Genomic DNA, 14569 nt, shown 5'->3' on the forward strand with positions numbered 1-14569 from the left:
AAAGAATATAATACGTTTATTATATGGTTACGTGCCGCTTTACAGAAGCAGGTTGCCCATAAACTACATGTCCCACAATGCATCTCGTTTTGTGACATGGCACTGAAGAGACTTGCAATTATTTGCCCTGGACTTCTGCTTTCAGACGGAGTTCATTACTGAGTTATTACCCTGTCCGATAATAATCCAATTCAGAGGCAATGATGTAATGTAACACATTATTTTATATAATATATATATATATATTATATATTTATATAGTTACAACCGGCCCTTTGAGTGCAACCTTTATGCGAATGTGGCCGGCGATGAAATTGAGTTTGACACCCCTGGTTTAGAGCGAAGCGAATATTCGCATCGCGTCCGGTCTGAACGCAGCATTAAAGCGAGCTCCGCGCTGCACTGGAAACGCGCCATGACACCAGAAGTCCTGATTTAAGGTCATTTCTCCCAAAACATTTTTTTTACTCACTCTATCAATAGCCCCACCAAAAATATGTTCCACCAGCCGCCACTGTATATATATATATATATATATATATATATAGATATACTGCATCAGGGTCGGGCTGTAACGGAATACATGTCACGTGGTACGTAATCAGAACACACACATCAAGTGACTGTATTCAGCTCACGATACATTTGAAAAACGAGTAATCTGATTACAGTTACTCTCGTAAACCTGAAGTGAATACAGTTTGGAATACTTATTGAGTTATTGGTGGAAAGATTTCCTCACAACATGTATATTCATCACTAAAGGAACAGCCGAATCATCAAGCGCACACAACCTGTTACCGCGCAGACGGACCGGAAAGGGAGCGCTTGAAAATAAATCGCGGGTCCGCTGAGCGAAACATGGAGGACCAGAAGTCTGCGTTTAAGACGTGTGTGTGTGTGTGTGTGTGTGTGTGTGTGTGTGGTTAAAACACATCAGCCTGCGCTCTTTAGCCTTATGACTCTGAAGGTAAACACAGCGAAGGCGGTGCGCACTCGTCTTCCCAGAGGCTGAACCCTCCCGGCGCTGCAGAGGTCATGAAGGGAAGGAGGCGTTGCTTCTCCAGAGCAGCAGCGGACACTGAGAGAGTCACGGACATGAATACATGGATCGAGGCAGATGGTGCACACACTCTTGTTTTGCCGATCCGGTGCCTAAACTACAGCTCTGCCCCCCTGGCCGACATGTCCTTAAGATGAAGTCCGAGTTCCACATTTTAATTCTTGTCCTGCCGACACTGGCCGGACAGAAGGCGACACGCCCGGTCAAAGCCGTGTCCCTCACTCCTCACTCCTCACTCCTCACTCCTCACTCCTCACTCCTCACTCCTCACATCCCAAGCTGCATCCCCAGAGAGTGTATTATGTTGTTGCATCCTTTCAGATGTGATGTTTCAGTTGCTCTTGATACGCCATTAAAACAGTAAAACACGTTCAGTTTCCTTTTGCTTTGTGTGTCTCCTGTTCACCAACACATACCCATCTGTGATGAAAAAAGAAAGTAATCCAAAAGTAATCTGATTACGTTTTTAAGACACGTAGCTGTAACTGTATTCGGATTACTTTCAGAGCCATGTATTCAGTAACTGATTACATTCACAAAGGAACCCTCCCAACCCTGACTATATATCTATTACAGCGCTGTGATAGAGGCTGCCTGGATGTATGGCTTCCTCCAGTGGTCAACACCTGGAACTACACCTGATCACAGAATCTGCATTATTCATGAGTTTAATATGAACTCTTTATTATTAACACATTCATAACTTACGGGATACTTTATGCAGTATATAGTGTGTGTGTGTGTGTGTGTGTGTGTGTGTGTGTGTGTGTGTGTGTGTGTGTGTGTGTGTGTGTGTGTGTGTGTACCTTAGCGAAAGTGTTGATCTGCTCCTGGTTCAGGAGGATCTGCAGCATGGCAGCACAGATAGGACAGCAGGCTCCTGGGGGTCAGAGGGTCAGAGGTCACAGGGTCAGATGTCAGGAACACATGCACAGGTGAGCATGCACTAAAGTCACACAGGTTAATACAGGTGTGTTTCCTCTCACCTGGGGGGGTGAGGGGGGTGCAGTGCGGGGGGGAGAGGGGGGGGCAGGACACCCCGCTGCAGGCAGTCTCCGGGGCACCCTCAGAGACAGGACCCACAGCGTGGCAGGAGCCCTGGTAGTCCACGGCAACGCGGTCATTGAACGCCTCACACACTGTGCTGTAGGTCTCTCCGTTCTGACCGCACACTGGAGCGGGACGTCGGCACCCGTCCTGAGGAGACATGGGCGAAGTCTGCGAGCTGGTTCCGGCAGTCAACTCGAGCACTTCATGCTTTCATACATAACGCCCCGTGCCGCTCTACAGCCAATCAGAGCCTCCTTCATACGCCGCTCTATTTAACCTGCAGATCTCTCTCCATGCATCGCTTGCTGCTGCAGCTGCTGTAGCTACTTCCACGCCGCTGCTGCTCGCTGCCCCACCACCCCCCCAGCTCCACCCCACCACCCCCCCAGCTCCACCCCACCACCACCCCACCACCCCCCCAGCTCCACCCCACCACCACCCAGCTCCACCCCACCACCCCACCACCCCCCCAGCTCCACCCCACCCACCACCACCCCAGCTCCACCCCACCACCCCCCCAGCTCCACCCCACCACCCCACCACCACCCACCCCAGCTCCACCCCACCACCCCACCAGCTCCACCCCACCACCACCCCAGCTCCACCCCACCACCCCCCCAGCTCCACCCCACCACCACCCCCAGCTCCACCCCACCCCCCCCCAGCTCCACCCCACCACCACCCCAGCTCCACCCCACCACCCCCCCAGCTCCACCCCACCACCACCCCAGCTCCACCCCACCACCCCCCCAGCTCCACTCCACCACCACCCCAGCTCCACCCCCCCAGCTCCACCCCAGCTCCACCCCACCACCCCCCCAGCTCCACCCCACCACCACCCCCCAGCTTCACCCCACCACCCCCCCAGCTCCACCCCACCACCCCACCACCACCCCCAGCTCCACCCCACCACCCCCCCAGCTCCACCCCACCACCACCCCAGCTCCACCCCCACCACCCCCCCACCACCACCCCAGCTCCACCCCACCTCCACCCCACCACCACCCCAGCTCCACCCCAGCTCCACCCCCACCACCACCCAGCTACACCCCACCACCCCACCACCCCCCCAGCTCCACCCCAGCTCCACCCCAGCTTCCACCTGTAGGCTCGGGGGGGTAGTTATCTAATCATCACTCATCGTGCTATGTATATCTGTGGAGTGATGAGGCCGAGCCTAGACGCCAAACTCAACTACATGCTGCTTCTAATAAACATGTTAAAGAAACACGTGAGCTGTCTGACTGAAAGGGCTATTATGGGATGGATATATCTCTAATAGGATATAAGAGGTGTATCATATAGGAAGACACTCTGTTATCACCTGGGATATTATATTATATATTATATGATATATAATTACCTGGCAGGGTCCCAGGTAGGCCAGGGTCTTTCCGGCATGCAGGAGCGTGCACGTGGAAGAGTGCACGAGGCCATCTGTGTCGCAGGCCGGCTGCACGATGCTGCGGTCGCATGAGGGGCGAGCGACACACTCATACTGAGGACACTCTGAGGAGAGAGAGAGACACACTGCATACCGGGACACACACCTGAGGACACACACACACACACACACACACACACACACACACACACACACACACACACACACACACACACACACACACACACACACACACACACACACACACACACACACACACACACACACACACACACACACACACACACACACACACTCAGATATTTATAATAACACCATCAATGGTACATGTACAGGATATTGTTGTACAACTTGTTAGAGGATAAGGAAGAAGGAGATAAGGACAGAGGAAAGGAGGAAAGGAGATAGGGAAGGACTCTCACCTCATGCTCCTGCTACATGGGTTGCGGTCGGATAGTCCAACAATCAGCGCCTATCGTCTAACCCTATCGTCTATTCCTTGACCTCTGAGGGAAAGGTCACGGGGTTAAGGGATAGTGGATAGGAGAATTCAAAAGGACTTAGGAGAAGAGACTGCGGTACTTTAGAGAATCGACTGCACTTCACTATCGACGTGTTTCTGATGCGCCAGCGGACGTCATTGTGTGCGTCTGCTGCTGTGGGGAAACCATGGAAACCACAGTTTTCTTTACAGCGGACTACAACATGGATGTTCAATAAGAACGAGGGACTCCTGTGAACTCATCTAGAGACTCTGCTCCGTGCTCTGATGCTGCTTTGCTTTATGAACGTGGACAACAGAGAAACAGATTCTTCAGGACCAAAGCTGGAACTGAGATAAAAAGGAAAGTGAAACTTCTGCTCGTCCCCCTCTCCCTCCGGTCCACGTTAACACCAATGATCCAACACGTATGATTGATGAACTAAAGATCTTAAATCAATCCAGATGTATTTATTATGAACGTTAGTCCTGAACATCTGTCTCTGTGTATATCACCATTCAGACATCTCTAGAAGCTGAACAAACCCCACACAGCTCAGTGAAGACTGAGAGACTTTATTTGATCATTTTCAGTAAAAAACTAACGTTCACATTTCTCTCTTTATTATAATACTGATGAACGTTCAGAACAAAGCACTTTGGAACTTAGCACCTACGTTTTAAAAAGCTTAATAAGCACCGTAACTTTCATGATATCATTTCTGACGGCAAATGCTGCGGCTGCAATGCATTGTGGGGCAGCATTTTCTCCTCTCCTTTCGGTGAGGGAGGTCCAGTGGTTCCTAAGCTAAAGGAGGCTATAAAGGAAGTTTGAAACCTCCTTTCCTCTCATCTAGACTAGAGAATTGGAACGGCTCTTATGGTGGCTGCCACTGAGGGACTTCCGGGTCATTTCACTCCGTCAGGAAGGTTCCGGAGCTAAATGGACTATTCGACCGCAACCATGGTTTCCCTCTGAAGGGGTCACTGAGAGATGAAGGAGGTAAGGACAGAGGAGGTAAGGAAAGGAGCCTCACCTCAGGCTCCTGCTACAGGGCTTCCCTCTGCAGGGGTCGCTGAGTCTGCAGCGTCCGAACTGGAAGTTCTGGTCTGAGAATCCGAGACATCGAGCGACGCAGGCGCTGGGGTAGGTCCGACCGTTAGAAGCACAGACCGGCACGAAGTGATGAGGGCAGCTGCACGGGAGACCTGCAACAATATACATACAGTATAACGTGTGTAAAAGTGTGTGTGGGAGATACATGCATTACACACACACACACACACACACACACACACACACACACACACACACACACACACACACACACACACACACACACCACACACACACACACACACCACACACACACACACACACAACACACACACACACACACACACACACACCCACACAACACACACACACACACACCACACCCTGTGAAGAGCCTCCTCTCCGTCCTCAGAGCTGTGGGGGGCCAGGCAGGGTTTCTTGGAGCAGATCGTTTCTCCAGAGAAACAGAAGCAGGAGCGACAGTTGATCGAGAAGGAGGAGCCGTGACCTACACACACACACACACACACACACACACACGCACACACACACACACACACACACACACGCACACACGCGCGCACACACACACACACACACACACACACACACACACACACACACACACACACACACACACACACACACACACACACACACACACACACACACACACACACACCACACACACACACACACACACACACACCACACACACACACACACACACACACACACACACACTAGCACACAGAGACACATGATTAAGTTCAGGAGAAAGTGAAAGCAGTAAGTCAGATGATATGAATGTTATCCCCGCTGTAGGTGTGAATGTGCCGTCACTCTGCTGCCCTCTAGTGGCACATGACTGAAACACTTGATCAGGATCAAAGCCTCAGAGCTGCAGCTGCAAGGTGAACACAGCTGAGCAGAACAAGTGTTGGAATGCGTCCATCAGCAGGTTCATGATATCACGGCCCGTCTAACACACCGTCTGACTCTCACCACCTCTGACTCAGAGTTTCCTCAACGTGTTGCTAAAGTAATGCTTATCCACGAGCCTATGTCTAACACTACGGAGGAGCTTAGGGTTTCACTCCACATGTAAAGCTGCTATGGACACTGTGGCTCCATTAAAAACAAGGCGACCCAAAACTAAATCCGAGCCTTGGCTCAATGCCACGACTCGTGCTGCCCGACGTGAATGCCGTAGAGCTGAAAGAATGGAATAAGGACAAACTACAAGTGTCTTTTCAAATGTGTGAGGCAGTGTTGGCGTCTCTACCAGAAAACTGTAAAAGAGGCAAAAAAAACATTTCTCTGACATCATTCTTTTAAACTGTCACAAACCTCGTGTACTATTTCAGACAATAGATTCAGCTCTTAATGCCCCTCAGACTACCTGTGTGGAGACCTCCCCTGCAGTCTGTGAACATTTTCTTCAATTTTTTATTAATAAAGTCACTTCAACTAGGACTCAAATCACTGCTCCATCAAAAGACACCTCTGTCTCTGCCCCCTGCTTTGCTGTTTTTGACCGTTCTGAGATATGACTCTGTCCTCTGTGCAGGAGATTGTCTCCAAAATAAAACCCTCTGGTTCTCCAATCGACCCTGTCCCTCCTCGATTTTTTAAAGAGGTATTCCCCACTATAGGACCTTTTGTTCTTGACGTTTTTAACAGCAGTCTGCTCACAGGGGTTGTTCCGGAAAATTGGAAACATGCCGTTGTTCAACCACTTATTAAGAAACCTAGTCTGGATCCCACAGTTCTTGCAAACTTTAGGCCCATTTCCAAGTTACCTTTTATGTCCAAAATCCTAGAGAAGATTGTATACAGTCAACTTTTCGCTTTTCTGGAAGAGCACAAGGTACTCGAGGTCTTCCAATCTGGTTTTAAAACCTTGCACAGCACGGAATCAGCTCTTTTCAGAGTTTTTAATGATATCCCTTTAGCAACAGACTCGGTGAATGCATTATCATTATCCTTTTACTCCTTGATCTAACGGCCGCTTTTGATACAGTGGACCATGAGATCCTGATAGCTCGTTTGGAGCAGTGGGTGGGCATTAGGGGCAAAGCCCTCGAATGGTTTAGGTCGTATCTGACTGGTAGGACTTTCTGCGTCAGCCTTGGGGACTCTGAGTCCTCGTCTGCTCCTCTCCTTTGTGGGGTTCCACAGGGCTCAGTGTTAGGCCCCCTGTTGTTCTCCCTGTATTTGCTCCCTCTTGGGTCCATTCTTAGGAAGCACGGTATCGCTTTCCATTGTATGCAGACGATTAAGTGCCACTTAAAAAGAATGACTCATATTCAATTAAACCGCTGTTAAACTGCCTTGAAGACATTAAGTCCTGGATGTCATGCAACTTTTTAAAATTAAATGATGACAAAACCGAAGTGATGGTTTTTGGTGCCCCTCGGACCACTCCTATAGACCTAGGATCCCTGGGCCACTCCACCAGGCCTACCATCACAAATCTTGGGATAAGATGGACCCTGAACTCAAGCTTGACAGCCAGATCAAGGCAGTTGTTAAAAACAGCTTCTTCCACCTCAGGCAGCTAGCCAAATAAAGCCTTTTTTAAATAGTGACCTCTTTGAAACTGTAATCCATGCCTTCGTCACCTCCCGCTTGGATTATTGTAATGCACTATATGGGGATAAGTGCATCCTCCCTTGCTCGCCTCCAGATGGTGCTAAATGCAGCAGCACGGCTACTAACTGGCACACGCACACACACATTTCCCCCATTTTATCTTCACTCCACTGGCTGCCCGTTCATTTGAGGATTCATTTTAAAACTCTTTTATTTACTTTTAAAGCCCTGAATGGCCCCGCCGTACCTCTCTGAGCTGTTACACAGCTACACGCCCACTCGCACTCTCAGGTCAGCTGATCAGTCTCCTGAGGGTGCCAAAAACAAAGTCTAAGCGCAGAGGGGACCGTGCTTTCTCTGCTGCCCCCCTAAACTGTGGAACGACCTGCCCTTGCTCATCAGACAGGCTCCCACACTGACTGTTTTTAAATCCCGTCTGAAAACCCACCTCTTCTCCTCATTCAGAAACAAGTAAGTGTTGCTTTTATTTGCTTTCAGTGGTCTATTGTTTTTATTATATGCCTGTTATTTATTTTTTAATTATTACGTTTGTTCTGGTTTGTTTGGTTTGTTCTGGTTTGTTCTGGTTTGTTCTGGTTTGTTCTGGTTGTATCTTGTATTTATATGATGCTGTGTGAGCTTATCTCTCTGTACAGCACTTTGGTCTGAAGGTTTTTAAAGTGCTATATAAATAAAGTTGGATTGGATTGGATGCTTCTCCTCCAGTCTGTGGCGCTGTGAGTGCTGCACGGCCAGACACGCTCAGGGACTCGGATCAGGAGACATGTGATACATCATGAAGTGATGTGCCGCGGACTTAGTGTACTCTGATCCGGGTTCTGATGTTGAGGCAGATAACCCAGAGTTACCCTGAAGCCGCTAAGAGAACATCCGGCTTCGTGGGACAGGCCTCAGCTGGGATGTTGCATGTTGTTGTTTGTTTCTCATGTGTGTTGATGTGTGTGTGTTGATGTTCCACATGCAGCTGCTGTGATGCTGGGAGCCTTCAGACTTCACCTGACCGTTAAAGACATCCTATAGATTTCCACCTATTGCTAGTCTGATCCTTAGTTTCTATCATCAGTAATGCTTCCCCCACAGTAACAAGAGGCCTCACTCCTTTGACCCCCCGTGGTGCTGCAGCTCCTCATGCTCTCCTCACACGGCGTCTCCTCACAGTTCTCCAGACGCCCGCTGACTCCACAGCTGCAGACCTGAAGACATCCAGAGGACCCAGAGAGGAGAGGAACCAGAACTCTGGAGTCCTGGAGGACCAGGAACTCTGAGGCTTCCCCTAGTTTACAGCCTGAACACACACACACACACACACACCACACACCACACACACACACACACACACACACACACACACACACAACACACACACCACACACACAAAACCACACACACACACACACCACACACACACACACACACACACACCACACACACAGCACGCACGCACGCACACACGCATACACATACACGCACACACACATGAGTATTATAATATCATAAAGCAGTAGTGTAGTTACCCGGTACAGAGATATACAGTATTATAAAGCAGTAGTGTAGTTACCTGGCAGGCACAGGTGAGGCAGGCAGCTGTGGTCCAGGCAGCCTCTCCGGTTCACCTGGCACAGGTGAGAGCTAGGACAGGGGTTGGGGTTACAGGGGTGGACCACCTCCTCCATCTCACTGCTGCCCAGGGGGCTGGGACCTGGGGGGGGGGAATACAGGTACTCTCAGGTACTTTCAGGTACTCTCGGGTACACACGGGTAAACTCGGGTACTCTCGGGTAAACTCGGGTACACTCAGGTACTCTCAGGTACACTCAGGTACACTCAGGTACACTCAGGTACACTCAGGTACACTCAAGTGCACTCAGGTACACTCAGGTAAACTCGGGTAAACTCGGGTACTCTCGGGTACTCTCGGGTACTCTCTGGTACTCTTGGGTACACACGGGTACACACGGGTGCTCTCAGGTACACTCAGGTAAACTCGGATACTCTCGGGTACACACGGGTACTCTTGGGTACTCTCGGGTAAACTCGGGTACACACGGGTAAACTCGGGTACTCTCGGGTACACACGGGTAAACTCGGGTACTCTCGGGTACACACGGGTACTATCGGGTACACACGGGTACTCTCGGGTACACACGGGTACACTCGGGTACTCTCGGGTACACACGGGTACTCTCGGGTAAACTCGGGTACACACGGGTAAACTCGGGTACTCTCGGGTACACACGGGTAAACTCGGGTACACTCGGGTACTCTCGGGTACACTCGGGTAAACTCGGGTAAACTCGGGTACTCTCGGGTACAACGGGTACTCTTGGGTACACTCGGGTACTCTCAGGTACACTCAGGTACACTCAGGTACTCTCAGGTACTTTCAGGTACACTCAGGTATTCTCAAGTACTCTCAGGTGCACTCAGGTACTCTCAGGTACTCTCAAGTACTCTCAGGTACTCTCAGCTAAACTCGGGTACTCTCGGGTACTCTCGGGTACTCTCAGCTAAACTCGGGTACTCTTGGGTACTCTCAGCTACACTCAGGTACTCTCGGGTACTCTCAGGTACTCTCAGCTAAACTCGGGTACTCTTGGAGCTATGATCACCACCAGAGTCTTGTCGATGCTCAGGAACCCGAAGACGTCGCACTGCGGGACGGAGACGAGAGGACGGAGACCAGGAGGACGCCTCGCACTGTCACTGGGCTGCCGTTCAGCTAAACACAACAACAACAACAACAACACTATTAATAACTTCTATTATTGTTTTCAACTTGTTCTGTGTTCTCGTCACCGCAGCATCGCCCGGGCTCTGATTCTCTCTGTGTTAAATGATGGAGTAACGTACTGTTTGGTTCAAACGGGTGCATTCAGTCCCTGCAATGTAGCTGTGTGTATATATATATATATATATTACAGTGCGGCCGGCCCATAGGGGCGCTAGGGGCGCCGCCCCACCTCTGCCAGATACAAAATAAATTAAAATAAAATATTAAATAAAAAATATATATTTAAAAATATATATTTTAATTTTTAATGAAAAGGTAAATATCATACAATTAGTATCACAAAATGTATAATCTACAATACATCTCGTTTAAAATGGTGTTTCCGATGCCTAAAGTTACTGATAACCTTTCCTTCCTGCCTGGCCTTGCCGTGGCATTTTATCATTACGGGGCGGAGCCCAGAGCCAACCAGCAGCAACCAGCACGCTGCAAAAGTCTCAATAGTAAACTGTGCCGCCGAAACATAATTTCAGCCAATCACGCCGTCAAATATGTTGGTCACGTGGGCGCTCACGTTGGCGCCCGTGTTGCTTACGTGTGTTGACGTGATTTGTTTTTTAGACTCGTGAGTAACCAAGGTGACGCAGTATTGGATGAGAATGGTGTGCAGGTGGAGTCGCCGACCTCGGTCCGCCCAAGAGCTACTCTCCAATCCTTTGGAAAGGAGACGTTTGGGAGATACATTGATACTTAGAGACCTTGGACCGTACCAACCCGATTCGTATATATCACACAGGCTCGTGAAAAAGACAACACGTATCAACGAGGCTTCTCACGTGGCTAGCTGGATGCTAACAGGTAGATGCTATCTGTTGTTTCACATGCTTGCTCTCAAACAGCCGGGGACAGATACGATCTGTTCAGGAACCAGACTGAAGTGAAAACCAGTCCAGCCCACAGACTGCCTGAGTCATGGAGAACACAGTCGCTGCTTATGTCTGGAGGCCGTGCTGTGAGTGTGGGACGGTCAGGAGCATATATAACGTTAGCTTGGCCGATCTCCATTCAGAAAACACGCATTGTAAAGGTTTCCTCTGCCGTCTGTCTGCAGACTCAAAGCGTTAACTCATGGTGTTACTAAACCGGTATCCGTGTGTTGTTACTTCAATCATTTAGAAAAACCCATTAAAATTTAAACAAAATTAACAAATCACGGTCGCAGATGTGTTCATCTCGTTGTAGCTCCCGAGCCAGCGTCTGTTTGAATGATGCGAGTAAACACAGCTGGCAGCTGCGGTGAAACTCGAGCGACTACAGCGATGCGATAGGAGTGTTTAGCAGGAGTCTCAAACTCCAGGCCCGGGGCCAAATCCGGCCCGCGACTTCATTTTCTGTGGCCCCGCAAGAGCTTGCAAAGAATATAATACGTTTATTATATGGTTACGTGCCGCTTTACAGAAGCAGGTTGCCCATAAACTACATGTCCCACAATGCATCTCGTTTTGTGACATGGCACTGAAGAGACTTGCAATTATTTGCCCTGGACTTCTGCTTTCAGACGGAGTTCATTACTGAGTTATTACCCTGTCCGATAATAATCCAATTCAGAGGCAATGATGTAATGTAACACATTATTTTATATAATATATATATATATATTATATATTTATATAGTTACAACCGGCCCTTTGAGTGCAACCTTTATGCGAATGTGGCCGGCGATGAAATTGAGTTTGACACCCCTGGTTTAGAGCGAAGCGAATATTCGCATCGCGTTCCGGTCTGAACGCAGCATTAAAGCGAGCTCCGCGCTGCACTGGAAACGCGCCATGACACCAGAAGTCCTGATTAAGGTCATTTCTCCCAAAACATTTTTTTTACTCACTCTATCAATAGCCCCACCAAAAATATGTTCCACCAGCCGCCACTGTATATATATATATATATATATATATATAGATATACTGCATCAGGGTCGGGCTGTAACGGAATACATGTCACGTGGTACGTAATCAGAACACACCATCAAGTGACTGTATTCAGCTCACGATACATTTGAAAAACGAGTAATCTGATTACAGTTACTCTCGTAAACCTGAAGTGAATACAGTTTGGAATACTTATTGAGTTATTGGTGGAAAGATTTCCTCACAACATGTATATTCATCACTAAAGGAACAGCCGAATCATCAAGCGACACAACCTGTTACCGCGCAGACGGACCGGAAAGGGAGCGCTTGAAAAAATCGCGGGTCCGCTGAGCGAAACATGGAGGACCAGAAGTCTGCGTTTAAGACGTGTGTGTGTGTGTGTGTGTGTGTGGTGTGTGGTTAAAACACATCAGCCTGCGCTCTTTAGCCTTATGACTCTGAAGGTACACACAGCGAAGGCGGTCGCACTCGTCTTCCCAGAGGCTGAACCCTCCCGGCGCTGCAGAGGTCATGAAGGGAAGGAGGCGTTGCTTCTCCAGAGCAGCAGCGGACACTGAGAGAGTCACGGACATGTACATGGATCGAGGCAGATGGTGCACACCACTCTTGTTTTTGCCGATCCGTGCCTAAACTACAGCTCTGCCCCCCTGGCCGACATGTCCTTAAGATGAAGTCCGAGTTTCCACATTTTAATTCTTGTCCTGCCGACACTGGCCGGACAGAAGGCGACACGCCCGGTCAAAGCCGTGTCCCTCACTCCTCACTCCTCACTCCTCACTCCTCACTCCTCACTCCTCACTCCTCACATCCCAAGCTGCATCCCCAGAGAGTGTATTATGTTGTTGCATCCTTTCAGATGTGATGTTTCAGTTGCTCTTGATACGCCATTAAAACAGTAAAACACGTTCAGTTTCCTTTTGCTTTGTGTGTCTCCTGTTCACCAACACATACCCATCTGTGATGAAAAAAGAAGTAATCCAAAAGTAATCTGATTACGTTTTTAAGACACGTAGCTGTAAACTGTATTCGGATTACTTTCAGAGCCATGTATTCAGTAACTGATTACATTCACAAAGGAACCCTCCCAACCCTGACTATATATCTATTACAGCGCTGTGATAGAGGCTGCCTGGATGTATGGCTTCCTCCAGTGGTCAACACCTGGAACTACACCTGATCACAGAATCTGCATTATTCATGAGTTTAATATGAACTCTTTATTATTAACACATTCATAACTTACGGGATACTTTGCAGTATATAGTGTGTGTGTGTGTGTGTGATGTGTGTGTGTGTTGTGTGTGTGTGTGTGGTGTGTGTGTGTGTGTGTGTGTGTGTACCTTAGCGAAAGTGTTGATCTGCTCCTGGTTCAGGAGGATCTGCAGCATGGCAGCACAGATAGGACAGCAGCTCCTGGGGGGTCAGAGGTCAGAGGTCAACAGGGGTCAGATGTCAGGAACACATGCACAGGTGAGCATGCACTAAAGTCACACAGGTTAATACAGGTGTGTTTCCTTCTCCACCTGGGGGGGGTGAGGGGGGTGCAGTGCGGGGGGGGAGGAGGGGGGGGGCAGGACACCCCCGCTGCAGGCAGTCTCCGGGCACCCTCAGAGACAGGACCCACAGCGTGGCAGGAGCCCTGGTAGTCCACGGCAACGCGGTCATTGAACGCCTCACACACTGTGCTGTAGGTCTCTCCGTTCGACCGCACACTGGCGCGGGACGTCGGCACCCGTCCTGAGGAGACATGGGCGAAGCCTGCGAGCTGGTTCCGGCAGTCAACTCGAGCACTTCATGCTTTCATACATAACGCCCCGTGCCGCTCTACCAATCAGAGCCTCCTTCATACGCCTCTATTTAACCTGCAGATCTCTCCATGCATCGCTTGCTGCTGCAGCTGCTGTAGCTACTCCCACGCCGCTGCTGCTCGCTGCCCCCACCACCCCCCCAACACCCCCCCACCCCACCACCCCCCCCCCACCCCACCACCACCCCACCACCCCCCCACCACCACCCACCACCCACCACCAACCCACCACCCCACCACCCCACCACCCCCCCCATCTCCCTCCACCCCACCACCACCCCCAGCTCCACCCCACACCCCCCCACCACCCCACCACCCCACCACCACCCCCCCACCACCCCACCACCCCCCCACCTCCCCCCCACCACACCCCACACCACCCCACCACCCACCAGCACCACCCCACCACCACCCCACTCCACCCCACA

General features: G+C 50.1%; 1 protein-coding gene across 1 annotated transcript in view; it reads right to left on the reverse strand.

Annotated features, from left to right (window-relative positions):
- reck (reversion-inducing-cysteine-rich protein with kazal motifs) overlaps positions 1-14569 on the reverse strand; it is a gene marked incomplete at its 5' end in the record, with an annotated part of 50376 nt that overhangs the window by 6758 nt on the left and 29049 nt on the right. The window contains 2 exons of the mRNA XM_034080135.2: positions 1870-1943; positions 2050-2260. Coding sequence (XP_033936026.1) covers positions 1870-1943; positions 2050-2260 — 285 coding nt within the window. The remainder of the gene's footprint in view (positions 1-1869; positions 1944-2049; positions 2261-14569) is intronic.

This window comes from Pseudochaenichthys georgianus, unplaced genomic scaffold (assembly GCF_902827115.2).
Source record: "Pseudochaenichthys georgianus unplaced genomic scaffold, fPseGeo1.2 scaffold_901_arrow_ctg1, whole genome shotgun sequence".
In the NCBI taxonomy this organism is placed as follows: Eukaryota; Metazoa; Chordata; class Actinopteri; order Perciformes; family Channichthyidae; genus Pseudochaenichthys; species Pseudochaenichthys georgianus.